This window comes from Amphiura filiformis, unplaced genomic scaffold, assembly GCF_039555335.1.
Source record: "Amphiura filiformis unplaced genomic scaffold, Afil_fr2py scaffold_29, whole genome shotgun sequence".
NCBI classification, from domain to species: Eukaryota; Metazoa; Echinodermata; class Ophiuroidea; order Amphilepidida; family Amphiuridae; genus Amphiura; species Amphiura filiformis.
The window spans coordinates 284,127-303,080 of record NW_027305493.1 but is presented as its reverse complement, the minus strand read 5'-3'; the positions used below and the strand labels follow the sequence as shown (position 1 = coordinate 303,080).

The 18,954-nt window shown below is 36.3% G+C and overlaps 1 protein-coding gene across 1 annotated transcript; it reads left to right on the top strand.

The window, feature by feature from the left end:
- The first annotated feature begins 6,929 nt into the window (after positions 1-6,929).
- Positions 6,930-17,650, top strand: LOC140143845 (uncharacterized). The gene is made up of 2 exons (XM_072165656.1): positions 6,930-7,087; positions 16,565-17,650. The coding sequence occupies exon 2, from the start codon at positions 16,565-16,567 to the stop codon at positions 17,579-17,581; it is 1,017 nt and encodes a 338-aa protein (XP_072021757.1). The 5' UTR covers positions 6,930-7,087; the 3' UTR covers positions 17,582-17,650.
- Positions 17,651-18,954: the final 1,304 nt, after the last annotated feature.

Here is an 18,954-nt window from a genome sequence, read left to right as displayed (position 1 = left end):
AATATATAATCGTGTTTGGCGGCCCACCCTATGGGAATATTCAATTATTTGCGTGTAGGTGGGCCGCCAAACACGATTATATATTAAGCTTGATGATGTTCGACCCTATATATAATCGTGTTTCGCGGCCCACCCTATGGGAAAATTCTATTATTTGCGTGTTGGTGGGCCGCCAAACACGATTATATATTAAGCTTGATGATCCAAGTTCAGTTTTATAATTTTCCCGCCTTTTTAAAACTTAAGCTTTGTTATAGCCCCGCAAAATCTTCTAAACCCCATAAGCTATAACAAGCTTAAACTAGAAAGAGCGGGAACATTATGGCGGGAAACTTAAGTTTTAAAAAGGCGGGAGAATTATAAAACTGAACTTGGATCATCAAGCTTAATATATAATCGTGTTTGGCGGCCCACCTACACGCAAATAATTGAATTTTCCCATAGGGTGGGCCGCGAAACACGATTATAGGGTCGAACATCATCAAGCTTAATATATAATCGTGTTTGGCGGCCCACCTACACGCAAATAGTTGAATATTCCCATAGGGTGGGCCGCCAAACACGATTATATATATATAGGCTTTCCAACAAGCTAAAACTAAAATAAGTCCCGTCCGGAGGACGAGAAAGAGGGTTTCCTTTGGGGGATAAATTGCGCAGCAAAAGCGGGGTTTAGAAGATTTTGCGGGGCTATAACAAGCTTAAACTAGAAAGAGGGAACATTTTGGCGGGAAACTTAAGTTTTAAAAGGCGGGAAAATTATAAAACTGTTTATTCTATGACACTATAATATATTGTGAGATTGCTCAACAATAAACCGTTAAAAATAGGCCTATATCATGCCGTCACAAAAAACAGGCCCCTAGCATGATTAAAATAATTATAAATCAACGCAATATAACTTGATTTATACTTTATTCCGTTAAGACTGTAACACAGAATATTGCTGTATGATTAAGCCAATGTAGGCTGCTTTGAAATCATTCCTAATTTTTACATTTATTCCGTTCGGTAGGTACGGAATAAAGCAAATTAATCAACTGCGCTTGAATTATTATTACCTATAGGCCTATATCTCATACCATACCGGCACTTAATATCAGCATGATCATGTATAATCAACAAATATTTGCATATTCCGTTATTACTGTTACATGCTTTGACTTGATACCGTGTTTAAAAGTTGGGAAATGACACTGATTCGATTTATTCCGTAAAAGAATAAGACTGATAATTAAAACAGCAATTGCTTTTTTTAAATATTATTACAGACAAAATTTTGACGGAATAAATTGCATACTTTATACTATGATTTATTCCGTCATTTTATAGCCGACACGCGACAATAAAAGATTTATTATTATTATTATTATTACAGGCAATATTTTGACGGAATAAATTGCATACTTCATGCTTAGGACTACTATGATTTATTCCGTTATTACTGTAACATGTTATGACTTGATCCCGTGTTTAAAAGTTGGGAAGTGACACTGATTCGATTTAGGCCTATTCCGTTAAAAGAATAAAACTGATAATTAAAAAAAAAAACATTTTTATATTATTAGGCCTACAGACAAAATGTTGACGGAATAAATTGCATACTTTATGCCTAGGCCTACTACTATGATTTATTCCGTCATTTTATAGCCGACACGCGACAATAACAGATTTATCTGCATAATTTTGACGGAATAAATGGCATGCCATAGTATAGGCCCTCTGGATTGCTATTTATTCCGTTAAAAACCCGGGTTAAAAACGCATACGTTTACAAAATGTACTGGATGATGAACCTATAACTATTACCATTAAACAACGGAATAAATGCTTTTCATTTTTACCGCTCCCAATTTTGTTTTAATAGGCATAGTAGGATAGGACAATACAAGAAAGAAAATGCTCTCAAAGACAAAAGCAACACTGGCAAACTGTATTTTATTTCATTTTTTTAATTTACTATAATTTTCACCAAGATACATTTCTACACATTAAATATAATATCTTAACAAATTTTTTAACAAGATTATAGGACAATACAGCAAGAAAACACATTAAACAATTCAAAAACATCATCATTTTTGCTATTTGCGTATAGTGCGACCAATTTTCAGTAAGCTAGGGGGTCCAACTTTGGCGCCAAAATAGTGGGCCGTGAAATACGATATTGCCGTTCTCATCATTATCACTCCAATTATTTTCTCCAAGAACATCATCAAGATCTAAATCGTCCCAATTCATGAACGCATTTTCCATGTTTATCGGAGAGTAGCGCGAGTTGTTTACGTCAGATTGTCAATGAGTGAAATGACCCGGGGTAATTTAAAGGTCTCAGTTGATTGATTTACGCATGCGCACTTCGTCGCTCGGGCTATCAAGCGGAAATGAGCTGGTACTAGGTCAAGTTGATAGCGCTATTTACATAACAATGCCGCAACAGACCTTGCACACAGGGACAAAATAGATCGATGCATTGCTTCCTATCTCTTTAGGTATACTAGTCTCAGGTGTGGCTAGAATTCCATTTTTGAAAGCATAATTTTTTTTCTTAAAATGGCTGTTTAAGACCAAATAAGGATGTGAGGGCGCTTTGCATAAAACAAAGACAAGCTCTTTTCACAGGAAATTTTAATGACCCAAATTTGAAGATAATTACATGTGGCACATCTTCAAGAAATTTGGGTATTACTGTATATTTCTTGATCCCTGTACAATTAACTGACAGTGTTCTATAAAATGTTCAAATGGCTGCCAAAAGCAAACCATATGCCCCTACTATGTAAACCGTTCAAATTTCTTGAGCAGGTACCACAATATCTTCACACATATACCATCACCATTGAAATTTCCGTTTTAAAGATCGTTTGCATGTTTAACTCGCCCTCACATTCTTATTTGGACGTAAAACGGCCATTTTAAGAAAACGACAACTCCAATTTTTATGCAACTTTCAAAAATGGAAATCAACTTTAAAAGAATCAGGCATACAATAATGATTGTTGTTGGAAGTATTGATATTCGGACCCCCAGCAGCCTCTCCCCTCCCAGTCCAAATACCGGTACTTGTTTTTGGCCGGCACCAACTTATTTTTTTTGGCCGATTTGGATGAAAAAGGTGCCAAAATGCTCAGGAGATCATACTGCATCTAATAAGCTGGCTTCTTAAGAAATTTGAAACATCACCATTCTTTGACCCATCACTATTATGGCAACACTTTTATGAATATTGAATACACTGAATCTCATGCAACACTGCTGTCGGGTGAGTCAAGTGGGGGGAATTCCCTTAGTGGCAAATGTGTATGTAAATTGCTTTCGTGCTTACACTTACCCTTTAACAATGGCACTAAAAGCAAACAAGCAAACAAACAGACAAACAAACAAAAACATCGAATGCCTCGTTCAAGTTGATGATCTGTATGCTAAAACATTTTTTTTAAGACATCCGCATTCATGGTTGTATTTCTGTGTGGAACTTCGTAGGCATGTAGACAGGGTGCAATATGGCAACATTTCATGCATATTTACTCCGAATATCATGCAATACTGCTGTCGAGTGAGTCAGGGGTGTGTGTGCGGGGGGATATTCTGGGAAATCTGTATGTAGTGTTGATTTCGTGTAGTCCTTCTAGACAGACTATATTTTCGTGCTTACCTACCATTTGTGACCGTACAGCACGAATGAGCCGTAAATGTCCTCAATTGTATTCCGAGTTACAGTGTAAAATGGGCATGAAGGTCGTATTCATTGGTACCTCAATTTGGTGCTACGTGTACCTCATTTAATGAGATACACGTAGCACCAAATTGAAATACCTATGAATATGACCTTCATGCCCATTTTACACTGTAACTCGAATACAATTGAGGACATTTACGGCTCATTCGTGCTGTACGGTCACATTTAACAATGGCAGGCAAAAAACAAACAAACAAACAAAAACAAAAATATCGAATATTTCTCGTTCATGTTCATTGATTTGTATGCTACACATTAAACTTAAAACCTATTCAGTAATTTGCACATCCAGATCGTGGTGAAAATCATCAAAATGCAAATTTTGACACGTGCTAACATAACCGAAAAACGTGGTATTAAAAATTAAGACATTTCTCATGAATCTGTAATTTCTCTACAAAAAACTAATAACATGTTTTTGAAATGGGTGTTGCCAAATTTGTCATTTCAAATTTTATCCTTCACTTTTAGGAATTGTACACAATTTTAAATGTTTGTTTACATTTTCGCTGGGATCACTGAATATTCACTTTAATGTCTCGTAAAGACATCAGCATCAAATAGGGCAACACTTTCATGAATATTGAATACACCCCGAATCTCATGCAACACATCACTATTCTTAGACCATCACTAAATGGCAACACTTGAATTGAGTACCCCGAATCTCATGTAACACTGCTGTCTGGTGAGTCAATGTATGTACTATTGCTTTCGTGCTTACTTACCCTTTAAGGGCTCTGGTAGCAACGTTTGGACAGAATGTTTTGTGGGACATGAGAGCACATCAGACATATCGAATTGCATTCTAAATTCGAAGAATGTCTTTCTGATATCAAATGAGTTTGATTTGTGGAATTCGCGATATAATACACATTTTATGGCAAATGATTAAACATTGATATTTTTGATATTGAACAGTCCTCGAAGTAAATAATTTATTATAAATCTAATGATATGTATATACTTAAAGAGTATGTAGCTGGAATGAATAGCCGACAATCAATTAAAAATTTTGACCTTTCGTATTGAAGATTTCCCCAAAACAACAACAACAACCTACGTACACTTTAAGTACGTATTATTTTAATAATACGTACTCCCTTTCGTATTGAAGATTTCCCCAAAACAACAACAAAACAACAACAACCTACGTACACTTTAAGTACGTATTATTTTAATAATACGTACTTAAAGTGTACGTAGGTTGTTGTTGTTTAAAATGTAAAAACTTATAAAGTTTACTTCGCGGACTGTTAAATATATAAAAAAAATAAAAATATCAAATTTGAATAATTTGTCATAAAATTTGTATTATATCGCGAATTTCAAAAAGACATTCCTCGTATAAATCAGAATGCAATTCGATAAATCTGATGTACTCTCAGCTCCCACAAAAAATACTGTGCAAACGTTTATATCCGATTCCTTACCAATAGCACGCAAAATAGGCAACAGAGAGATTGCAATTTCCAAACTCCGTGATCGTACGCTCGCCTATCTATTCAAAATAACTCTCCTGTATCGAAGCGAGGTCGGGTATTTAGCCAGTTTTGAAGATTTTGCACGTACGAAATGAACGTGGAGACAACGTTGAAAATGCCCAAAATTTTCTATTTAACAATATAAACTGAGCTCAAAAAGAAACTTACAATTTTTTTGCTGTTGTGTTGGACAACTGCTTGGTTACTGACATGTGTTTTGAGTAGAGTATTGAAGTAATATTGTGTGTTATTTTGGTTAACTTTGATTGACAGAATTTTAAGATATGACCTTGTGATTCACAAGTTTCTTTTTTAGCTCAATATTAAAGACAGTCAAGGATAATGAACATGCAAAAGAAAGTTTAACTGATATGATTCTTTTTGTTTGTAAGAAACTTTATTCATACGCGCAGTGCATACGAACAGATTGTCCATTGAAATGCGCGTGAGATTGGCCGTATAGTTTAGAACATTTTGGCCATTTGCCTTTTTGATACAAACACACGGTATATACGCATTTTCCAAGTTTAACTTGATATTTTGTAATGCGTCGCGACGGTTCATGCAACGCGCCTAATTTCCACCACGAAAAAGTCGCATTTTGAAAGTAAAGTCATGATATATGGATGTAGTGGCCCTTAATCTACCAAAGTATTTGTTGTTTGGCAACCATAATATTTGGGAAGCACTGAAATACAATAAATTTTAAATACGACCTGGTGATCACAATTAAATGTCAAGCGCTCCGCCCTCTAGTGACCAGATCAGATGTTAGTATTTGTTCCAGTCACCTTATTCTCCTTCGTGACGTAGGAGCACAATCCAGCGTGGAACCGAGAAGTGTGCGCACGTTTTGAACGCCGTATAAACGCACGGTCCACGGACGCAGCACGTATGGAATATCGCAATCTCTCTAATATTTACTTAAGACACCGCTAATCTCCACCGCCACCAGCGCTAGTTTGTGAGTGAATATAACTGGCGACTGAAAACACCCCTGCGTATGAATGGTATGTGCTTGGTGTATGTATAGTGTGAAAGTAGAATTATAGCCTATTTCAATGATGGGGATTTTCCAGTCGTGTTAGGGAACAAACCAAAAGTTCGAAGACGTCTTATAAACGAAAATCCTTTCGTTGGGCGTCAAAAAGTTAGATTATGTTGATAAAAGTGCAGTTAAAACATCGGTCAAAAAGTTGATCTTTCCGGTTGGAATTTTCAACATGTCACAAAAAAGGCGCAGTGATTTATAGTGCGATACGCACAGGCACAACGCCTAGACGTTGATCCACAAGCCTCAGCACACTTTACAGGTTGTCGCTGACGACTACGGCCCACATCATTCCATAAACCATTCAACAACAATTCAGGGACTTTGCTGCTTCAAGAGCGCACACCCTAGACATTCCACAAATAACCTTCGCAACCAGGATCAGCTCCCCGAGTTTCGTACGGGTAACAACGAGACAAATTAGCAGTAAATTCCTTGTCCAGGAGAATTTCAAGCTAACTCAATTTTTCCACGAGAGCATACAAATTCACACTACGATTCAGAAATGGAGGGGTCAGTCTCCTAACAAAATCACGTTCGTTTAAAAGACACAAGTTTTGGTTTGTTCCCTTATGTTATTGCGAAATAGAGGGGTTTTTCAATTTGGGGTTTTTTTTCCGCATATTCTTTCTCATTTGCGAAACGAATGAATATGGACCTGCATGTCATCGGAGGCCTACGCGGGTTATTTTATCAAGCTAAGGTGGAATACACAGCTATTTAGGTTTCGAAACAAGTTTTTGAGCAAGCTGATAGGTCTGCTAATAGTCACGTCGCAGTTTTAACTGGATATAATAAGGAATCAAAGTAGAGGTAAGTATTTATTTATTTAATCATTTTTTTGTTTGTTTGTTTTATTTCTTCTTTAGCCTGGGACAATCCATCAGTTGAAAACACAATTAATCATCTTTTCTTCCTTGAGGCCCAGCGCCCAGTGCTGTATACCATGTATACCGACCGCACTCTAGTTGATAGATTAAAGGGGCGACATTGTAAAATATTACCGTTATTTCACGGCACTTTCCCGTAGGTCTAAACGTTACAGTTATTTACCGTAAAATTGAATTACCCGTTCACTGAAAATAATGCATGTTAGACTGTATATATTTGTTTATTTTTTGTGTATGTGTGTAAAGTGTTGCATCTTCAAATTTAAAAAACAACAACTAAATAGCCGTATTGTCCTGACAGATAGTTGTTTTTAAAAATGCTATTTCGTATAATGTACAGTATAGGCCTATACTGGGGTAAAAAGAGGAGGGGGGGCAATTTTTGACAGGTCGATATGGGGGAAGCAGTTTTTGGCACACATTCATGGGGCACACAAATAAAACAATCTAAAAAGCTTTGGAAAATAGTACAGAAACGTTCAAATAGTTAAACCCTTAAAATGGCATTTCTTGATCCACAGCCTCATCCCCCTACCTTTTTCAAAACAAAAATTCAGAGTTTTATACCACTGGAAACCTCCGGCTACCTCATGTTTATGTGGAAAAAAAATTCCTGCAGATTAATTCGTTTAGCAAAAATATCGCCCAATTTAAAACATGGTAGCCTATGGAGCAGTGTAATCCACATAATCATGTATAACTCACAAACGCATTATCGGAATCGACTGAAATTTTGGGAATAAACCTTTTTCGTGGATAGCTATTGAAAAATGTCATAAAACGAGGATCACGAAATACTTCTTTAAAGCCATATTATAACATTTGCTGTTGAGGACGCCCTCACTGATTTTTTAAAATTCATTTTTTTACACAATTATATTGTACTTTATTAAACCAATATACCCTGCAAAAATCAAGACTCTAGGTGCTGTAGTTTTGTCAAAATCCGATATTTTGAATAAAGCGCCGGAACCGGCGTCTTATTATTACGATGGAATTATTAGTCGAACGCATACACGATGTTCATAACACACAGTGCGGGACGGTGATCTACACAACAAAGGGTCATACCATAACATGACCGAAGGAGTGGTACGTATTGGTGACATACGCGCTGGTAGTAAATTCCAATTTTCTTTGCTTTGACGTAGTTGTTCGGCTCAAAAATAAAAGGGGATATATCTGACAGTAAAAACTAACATTTTATGTCAAAGAAATGCTAATCTATTTTGTATGATAATGTTATAATATTGCTTTAATATGACCTGGATGCATGGTTTTGACGCTTAATTGTGATTGGTTGCATCACGTTTTATGATAATCCGCCTATCAACGCTCAGTTGACAGCAAATGACCTTGACACGACTTTGAACATCCTGACAATCCAACAATATATACTTAGTCGACCTCAAATGACCTTTAATAATTTTGGCGCAGAATTGTGATCAACAATCTATACTCAAATCAACTTCGATGACCTTGACCTGACCTTCAACATTTTTGCGCTTGCTTTCACCCATCATGTCCATAACAATCTCCAAACTTCTGTCTTCTGACTTCTGTCTTTACTGGCTTTTACCATTTACCATTATTTACCACACAGTTTTTTTGATTAAATCTAAAATAATATGGCTCATACAATCTCTTAAAAACATGGCATTTTATTTAAAATATATTTATTCGCAATGTTTACTGTTAGTTACAGGCACATTATAATCAAAAAGACTGATTATAATCAATCCAAAAATTGTATTTTCTGAATGTATTGATTCCTAGGATTAAATACTTCTGGACTGAAAATGAGTCATTCGACATATTTGGTTGATTACAGCAAATTTCATCCATGAACAAAAAACATATATCCATCACATTTCATATCTGCCTAAACTCATTAGAGAATGAATTTGGAGAAAACCTTCTGATAATTACAAACAATCGCTGAACAGCAAGACCTTCCCTACAGCAAGACCTTCCCTCTAAGCTTTTAATCCGATAAGCTGATTATCTATTTGTTTTCATGAATTGGAAGACATTCTTTGATGTATTACTGAGCTCAATCATCTGAAATTACTGGAGCGTGAGCCACCCAGGCTAGTGGCTCAGTATAGTATTTAATTAACAGAAGGTTTTCTCCAAATTCGTTTCCTAATGTATTCTAGTACAATAAACAGCCTTATCACTTTTACTGAAAATATATAAATACATCTTGGAGGTCATCACAAGAAAGTCATGCATATGCAAAATGAAACAAATTCCTATTGCCAACTTGTTAAAATGTATACTCATAGCTTAATCCCGTACATCTTAGCGTTTTAGCACCCATTTTTGGTTTGTGGTTTCAAAATATTGCAATGAAACATTGTGGGTTTTTTTTTTCAAATATGTGACGTAAAAACCCAAATCTAGTAGAAACAATCATTTATTTCTAAAGATATAGCAGAATTTCCGAGGTAGAGATATTGGACCCAAGACAAATCACACCTAAATTAAGTGTACGAAAAGCAGATACTTTGCCCAGCCTGCATGTGACTCAATCGCAAATATACACGACAGAAACCGCTGTGAAGGAGACTACGTGCAATAAATTTTCATATAATAAAGCACGTTTCTGAGTATAATACACAAAAAATCGGATACCAGGGAACTTTGGCCATTTGGAATTTCATTGCCATTTGCTTGATACGGGAAAAACAAATGGACAAGTGTTAATTTAAAAAAATATATTTTCATCAAAATTTAATCAGACCAATATGAATATGTTGGGTGTCAAGCTGGACTGAAAATGAGTTATTTGCCAGATTTGCTGACCTCATCTCTGTTTCTGAAAATAGAAAACATTATGTTACAATATTTGAATCCAGCAAACACAGAAATGTTCTTAAAATGTTTTTTTCAAAACCTTTTAATAACATTTAAATGTCGGGTTATATAAAGGTCATGAAATTGTTTTTAAAACGTTATTGCAAATGTTTTGGGCAAACATTTTTCGCAAAATATTTTTTCAACCCCAAAATAACATTCTGTTTAGAATGTTTTGTATCAAGTGTTCAAGAATGTTTTTGGAATGTTATAAAAACGTTTTTATACCCTTTATATAACCCGACATTTAAACGTTTTCTGTAAAACATGTTTGTTTGCTGAGCAGTAGATTATCAAAAAATGTTTTTTAAGGTTATGAAAACGTTTTATACTCTTAATATACCCTTTATATAACCCGTCATTTAAACGTTTTCTGACAACCTTTTATAACCTTTTGCGAATGATGTCGAAAACGTTTTGTGTTTGCTGGGATAGACTACTATAGGCTGAGACCATTTCATGGTTCAGCAATAATAGGTATCGGGATAGTATCTGATACTAATACCGGAATAGTACCCGCTACCTAGTGGGATATTAGTATCGGTATAGTATCCGGATATGTTTCACATGCAATTTTTTTGTCCATATATGGACATATAGTATCAGGATAGTATCCGATACTGTTACTGGGAGACACTGATAAATAGTAATCGGAATAGTGCCCGATACTAGTATCGGGATAGTACCTGATACTAGTATCGGGATAGTGCCTGATGCTATTTGTTTCGCATGTAAATTGTTTTGCCCAAATATGGTCATAGAGATATGTCCAGAGATTTACATGGTATATGGACAAGGTCACTGGAAAATTTCAAATGATTATAGTTGTACATACATTAAATGTGAAATGTGTAGCAATTGATTATTGTACATACATGCAGCATTGAAATTTGTGGCAAAAAGCAATTGAAAATGTACATTATGAATGCTCAATTGCGTGCTAAAAACATTGAGCACGTACCATTTTGTCTTGGGTGCAGAATTCAACATACTCCGTGGTTTGATATAGCCTACATTGTACGATGTTCTTAAGCTTATACTAAATTTAGATAAAATATAAAGTTCTGTTCAAAACTGTCACCCAATACAATCATACCTGTATTGTGAAGCCCAGAAATAGAACACACTGTACAATTCCTTGTACAACAGTATATATTATCCTTTGAATCAGAGGAACTCATTCCTTGACTGTATAGCAATTTGGCTCCAAGCCGATATGGCAGTTATTCTAATTAGTCATGTGACATGGATTGGCGCCAGCTGAAAGCGGGTACTATTCCACTATAGTACCACTATACCGATACTAGTATCCAACTAGTATCTGCTAGCAGATACTTTCGGATAGCTCCAGAATACCTACCGGATACTATCCCCATATAGTAGCCGGAACTATACCGATACCTTTTCTTTTTGCTATGGGTCACTATAGATTTTCGCGTTAACTTCGACTTCCAGAGGCTTTAATGGCAGAGAGGTTTTGAATACATAATCCTCCAGACGTTGAAGTTTCTGCTTTTGAACTGCATTTCGCAGAACTCTCTATAGACGAATTCAACGAGCCAAGTCATGGTCAGGATTTGGTCGGCCATTACTGGGTCCCAACAGCACCAACCTGGTGTTGTAACTGCCCAATTGGGCCGATTAAAGCCACTGAAAATGGATGTTAGATTTTTTTGTGTTGTAAACTGTCATCGTTCTTTTGACTAGGTGTAACACGGGAGATAGAATACAGTTTAAAATACCCTCCAATGCCGCATCATTTCACATTCTAGGTGAGATGGACCCAGCTATGGCTGCCATTGAGGTGTAGGAATGCGTGAAATTGGATTCGTCTATTGGTGAAACTATGAAATAACCGAACAACAATTGCAACCAAATCCATTTCACATGCATCCGTCCCCATAGTAACTCACACGAAACCTACCAAATTCATACACATTTTCCTTTTCTTCCATTTAATTTAGAAATCACCGGGAAAAGAAAATTAATTAAAAAACAGAACATAAATTATAGTTATTTTAGAAGCGACACCAACAAATATAATTGATGAGTCGAAATGGTCACCGCGATCACTACATGTACACGCATGCCAGGATTATGGTAGTTGCGCTAGTGCGATGGAAAATTGCAAGTTTTTTGTGTCAGTTCCTGCAAGTTTACAAGTTTACAAGTTTTATTTGTCTCTATGCCACCAAAACATTTGGTATAAGAGAGTTACAATAAGACATAATTATCATAACCTACAATATCATACAATATTATTAGTGTCCAAAAAAACCAAAACCCAAACATTATAGGCCTAGACCTATTGCAATGACATCTATATCAGAATATGATTCAATTAAACTTTTTCATAATACAATGACAAAACTTTACAAGTTTTGATAACTCATTACCTCTCTGGCTGTTAAAAAGAGTGTTCATTTTGAGAGTGTTTGGTCTGGAGATGTAAGATTGTTCTAGGAACAGCATCCTCTCTTAAGCCAGAGACGGACATTGGAAAAGATAGTGGAACTCGTCCCCAAGTTGAGCATTTGTACACAAAGGGCATATTCTATTTTGCCGTTCAATGCCCTGGTAACGCCCTGTAACGATCGGTATTTTACTGTTATTACATCTAAAAGTACAGAGTCTGATACGGTCGCGTTGGTTGAGGATGGTGAGATATTCTTCAAACTGAAGTTCTGTCTTAAAAATTCTGTAATTAGTACAAGAAGTTTTGGCATTTACTTCAGCATTCCATTGTTGCCTAGAGATATCGACAAGCCTTTGACCAATAGTATTCTTAAGCCAAGATTGATTAACCATTTCTAAATCCATGTTCCATAAATATGAGAGACCAGTGTTGTCAAGAACAGACTTAAGTTTTGTCAGCCACGCTGATTGATAAATTCCCTTGTCATATAAAGCTCGTGTCAGCCTGTACACCATGCTTGAAAGCTTGCTGTGTTTACTATTGGCTAGTTTATACCAGAACATGACCATTCTTTTGTCGATAACAGTACTCATTCCATACCTTCCCAATTCACCATATACCATGCAATTTGTAGTATTGCGTTTGAGTCTTAAAATTTGTTTACAAAACTTCAAATAAAGTTGTTCAATTTCAGAAATGTCACCAACCGCCCAAATCTCACAACCATAGAGAAGAATAGGTTGGACAATTTGATCAAACAGCTCAAGTTGGATATCAATAGGAAGGTCGAGTTTGTTAGCTTTTGAAATTAAACTAATAACTTCAAAAATACTTCTACATCATCATCACTAAGATGGGTTCTTATATCCTTCTCAATATCTGTAAGTCCCTTAAAATATTTGCTTATGAAAAGTTCAAAATCATTTAAATACATTGCAAATAAAAGTGGAGATAAGTTTTCACCCTGTCTTACGCCCATATTACAATTGAAATAATCAGACTTTTCATTGCCATTCATAATACACGATTTAGCATTACTATACATGTTGTAAATAACCGTAATGATCTTTCCATTGATACCGTTTGAAATAAGTTTCAACCAGAGAGACGTTCTGTCAATAAGGTCAAACGCCTTTTTGTAATCAATGAAAGCACAGTATACCCGTTTTCTCTTATGAAGATACAGATCTATAATAGAGTATAAAGTGAAGACATGATCTGTAGTTGCATATCCTTCACGAAATCCTGCCTGTTCCTCACCAAGAATCCCATCAGCTTCGATATAATTGGATAGTCTACTATTAATAACGGAAGTAAAAAGTTTTCCCAGGCAGCTCAGCACAGTTATACCTCTGTAGTTATCTGGATCATCTAAAGAGCCTTTGTTTTTAAAGATAGGCTTGATAATGCCCTTTGTCCAATCACTTGGAACTATTACCAGTGTTAAGAATCAAGTTGAAATATTGGCAAATGATAGTGATCAAATCATCCGGGCTGTTTTTCAGAAGTTCATTAGTGAGAAAATCAATTCCAGCGGATTTGTTGTTTTTCAATTTCTTGATTTGATCACGAATTTCAACCTCTTCAACGGGCCTGTTAATTTCATCATTAATACCATGGTCTATTGAGCGCGGGTCGAAATTCTTATCAGAGTGGCAACCTTCCTTTGAGTCGTCGTTAAGTTTACTGAAATGGCTGAAAAACTCCGATATTCCAATGTTCCCTGTCTTAACATCTTTCTTTGCTGCGTTATCAAGGAGTTTCCAGTATTCTCTTGGACTGGAGGTTTTCAGATTACGCAGATTTTCCTGAAATTCATTTACATACTTTTGTTTTGCTTTCCTGATACATCTTTTATAAACTAAGCTCTTTTCACTAAGTTCTTCCTTAAGGGCCTTCTGACCTTTAAGTTTCTTGAATTTTCTTTTGGTTTTAAAATAGTCACTTCTTAATCCATGACATTGTTTTGTAAGCTTTTTCGTTTGGATCCCTCATGTCCAATGTGACTTTTAGTCCTCTTCAGATTTGTAGCAAGCCCCGCATCAATGGCAGGTTTGATATACGTTTGACAAATTGCGTTAGTCAAATTATCCACGTCAACTTGGCTAGCTCTATCACAATCAAAATTGTCGATTACTGTAGCTAAATGTTCAATTTCAGAATTATCCTGACACCTTCTCCTACAGGTTTGACGATCACGTGACAAATCGAATCTGTGACGTCAATATTAATATCGATATCAATTTAAGGCTGTTCTAGTTAAATTACATACCCATTGGCATTTTGGCTGTTCCATTTAATTTACATACTCAACATTTCCCTGTGCACTTTAATAGTCCATGAATTGATCCTGATTTTGCATTGTCGTATAGAGTTATTTTTGTACACAACAGGGATGTTACTATTAACTAAATAAAGCATACTTTTGCTTTTATCTTTCTTTGTCCTTTATTAATTATAAATTAGGTAATTTAATTAATATAATTCTTTGTTTCAGCGACCCTGGGGTAAACAGAGAAACAAAAACATAGGTGAAAATCCTTCAATTTCTGTGAAAATTGAACAAAAAGTACCCAAAATCTCTACATTTTATATCTCCCTGTGTTTTAGACAAATTTGATACGTCACATTTAAAATCATTTAAAATGACTTATAAATTGCCTTATGCTATAATGGGGTCTTATACATTTGTGTTGTGAGTGTGAACTTTGTTTTTAAATGTCTTTGGCTTCCAGGTTAGTTTCTCGGAGCTGGTGAGGTGTATTGGGGTGTAACTTAGTAGGGTGGTGGTAAGTGGCTGCCCTAAGACTTGATGCAATTTTTGGCGCAAAATATGCCAATTAGGTAGCTAATTTGCATATTTAACTTAAAAATTGTTTTTTTGGGTTTTTGTTTTTGTTTTTGCCATTTCGAAGAACTGGTGAGGCGTATAGGGATGTAACTTGATGAGGTTGTGGTAAGCGACAGTTTCTCGGAGCTGGTGAGGTGTATTGGGGTGTAACTTGGTAGGGTGGTGGTAAGTGGCTGCCCTAAGACTTGATGCAATTTTTGACGCAAATTAAGTAGCTAATTTGCATATTTAACTTAAAAATTGTTTTTGGGTGTTTTTTTTTGCCATTTCGAAGAACTGATGAGGCGTATAGGAATGTAACTTGATGAGGTTGTGATAAGCGGCAGTCGTAAGGTCCGATGCAATTTTGCAAGATGCAAGATATGCAAATTAGTCACCACATTTGCCTATTTGTTTATTTGTCGAAATGCTTTTGGCCATTTTTCGGAACTGGTGAGGCATATAGAAATGTAATTTGGTGGGGTGATGGTTAAGAGCAGTCTTAAGATCAGATGCTATTTTTGTCACAAAATATGCAAATCAGCCACCTCATTTTTTTTTCTATTTTTAAAAACGCTTTTTGCCATTTTTCGGAACTGGTAGGGGGTATATAGATGTAACTTGATAGGGTGGTGGCAAAGGGCAGTCTTAAGATCCCACGTGATTTTTTGTCGCAAAATATTCAAATTAGCCACCTCATTTGCATATTTATTTAAAAAGGCTTTTTGCCATTTTTTGGAACTGTTGAGGCGTATAGAGATTTAACTTGGTTGGATGGTGGTAAGGGGAAGGGGGGGGTGCAGTCTTAAGATCCCATGTGATTTTTGTCGCAAAATATGCAAATTAGCTACCTCATTTGCATATTTTTTATTTTTAAAAACGTTTTTAGCTAGAATAGAAGGCTGACGCTGCGCCAAAACACGTATGTAAGTGTATAATTATTTAATGATAAATGAACTACCACTAAGTGTTCCTGTCAGTGCTGCAGTGCAAAACTTCTCATGCAATTCCATCTTTAACATTACATTCAAATAATAATTACATTGTAAATTGGAACTGACACCACTTTTTTTTCAGGAATATCTTGTTTCGCTAAAAATAGCAAAAATAATCAATAGTATCAAATGACAAAAAATCTTTGTATGAGTAGTTATATAAAAAGTGCATTCAGAGGCTATCAAATTCCTAAAATATTATTGATGGCGGCTGACATTAATTTTTTATGTCTGCAGAAAATGAGAAAATACAGCACTAAAATGTTTTATAGCTGTATATACTTGCATTGTATTTTTCAGATGGAATCGTCTGCGCTAGATTTACCAGATGATATCTGCACAGCCCTGTTAGAGGCGTTTTCTGATCCAGATGGTCGTGATTATGATGATCACGCGCGTGTCTTGTTTTTCTTGAGTCAAAGCCTGGAAAGAAGAGTTGCAGCGCCATACTTAAAATCACTTCGGAGTGTCATAGGAAGGCCTGCTGTTTTTAAAACAGTAGCGAATCGACTGGCAGAAGACACCAGAAAGATGGAAGAAGATGAAGAATACAGGGAGTTTATGCATGACGTTTGGAGTAACTTTTTGGAGGAGGATGATTTATCTGAATCCGATAATCATGATAATGGGCAAGAATGGTCTTTAGCGGTGCTGCAAGTTTGCACTCCGGGAACTGCGGAGTATGCTTTTATCAGCGCAGTAGCTCGATTACCCCAACCAAGGGAAATAGCAATATATCAGATAGTTCGAACTGTCGGCAACGCTGGCACTGTAGCCGTGTACACGAACAGAGCACTACGAACCGTAGCTCATGAAGTCGTGGCAGTCGGTCTTGTTGCCGCTTGCCTCGCTTACGATGTTATCAAAAACATAAGAAGATGGTGGAGAGGCGAGATATCGGGCAAAAGATGTTTGAAGAATATAATCGATTGCGGTGTTGGTGTTGCTGCCGGACTCGCCGGTGGCGTAGGAGGTGAAATGATAGGTGCCGCCGTAGGAAGCTTAGCCGGCCCTTTAGGAACAGTAGTTGGTGGTATTGCAGGGGCAGTAGTTGGGGGAATCGGCGCGTCGCGTGCGGGAAAATCACTCAGCGACAGGCTTACCCAACGGGTATTTGGATTACCCAAGAATGAAGCTCTGGATAAGGCATATAAGGAAGTTTTATTTTTGCGCCCTAATGCTTCTAACAGTGAAATCAACTCGCGTTATAGACAGCTCTGTTTAATATACCATCCTGACAGGGAAGGAGATGAACATAAATGGACTCAACTTCAGTACGCAATGGCTGTTATTAGGGAAGCAAGAGGGGAACGTTAAGGTCGTAAAGACACAGTCTGTCTAGCCTGAGCATGGAATTTTGAGTGAGTCACATAAGTTGGGAGGTACCACGAGGGGTGGGGTGGTGGTAGAAGAGGGGGTGGTCAAGTACTAGCTTGTGGCGGTAAAGGGTCATCGAAATTTATACAGGGTCATATTTCAAAGTTCCTACAATTGTGTTAAAAATCATCTAATCATAAATATGAAGAAAATATAGAGTTTGACCTATCTAGGATGTACCATTTTGAGTTATTTCCAAAAATGTCAAAAGTCAGTGCTAAGTAAGTAATGCATCAAAACAGGTCGCTGTCAATTAGGCCTCAATAATTCAAAAACGGTACATCCTAGATACCTAGGTCAAACTATTTTCTGAATCCTTATAACTAATCGGTTATAAGACATCGGTATGTATAAATGCAATCATTATTTTGTAAATTAAATCTAATACTGGAACTAAAATTTGCAACTCACTTTGCTACGATGTGCACGAAAACATCGGACTTCGTCAGGCATCTGATTGATGATGATTGACATCTGACGTCACAACATCATCGATCAGATGCCTTGACTTCCTTGACTCATGATAAGATCAATATAAATCATGTTAATATTAGGGACCGTTCACAAACACTTGTAATGTGGGGGTGATGCAAAAAGAGGAGCCTTGAATTTTTTTATCCCTCTGAAGGGGGGGGGGGCTTTAAAAATTGACATTAATTTTTATCGTAGAACATGAGTTTACACTATTTGATATGGGGTTGACGTACATATTTCATGGTCAAGGGGGGGGGGCTGAAAAATAATTTGAGGCCCAAAAGGGGCCCTGAAAAAATGTGAATTTTTCATTTTACATCACCCCTCCCTTAAAAAGTGTTTGTGAACGGACCCTTAAGGGTAAAGACTCGAGTCAAAATGTGCCCTAAAATATGATGTGTTTGCCATTATTAAGTATCAAATTTGGCCTAGAAATAATCATTTTAAAGCACTACCTATATAATTTGTAATAAACGGAGATAGAGAGTTCTATAACTTTGTAAAATAAAATACTTGTTGATAGATTTAGTTAGATTGTGAACGTGTTCAGGCTGGTATTTTCCCAAAACAAATTTTTCAGATAAAAATCGTAAAATAAGATAAAACATTTGTAAGCAAATGTGTCTAAAGTGGGTTAACCAACTTACTATTCTGCGAAACCGTCAAATGCACATTTCTGGCTCGCATATCGAAATGGTTTGAAATACCAGTGGCTTATTTGACTAAAAGTTCTAGTCTTAAAGTCTCAAAATCAATCTTAACTTAAGACGTATAATACTAATTATTTGTACGGTCCATTTCACTAAACTGACTTACGGTCGGCACCCTTCGTAAGTAAG

What these genes read in the sequence shown, in the direction of transcription:
- LOC140143845 (XM_072165656.1), top strand. Translation starts at nt 16,565, where the DNA reads ATGGAATCGTCTGCGCTAGATTTACCAGATGATATCTGCACAGCCCTG.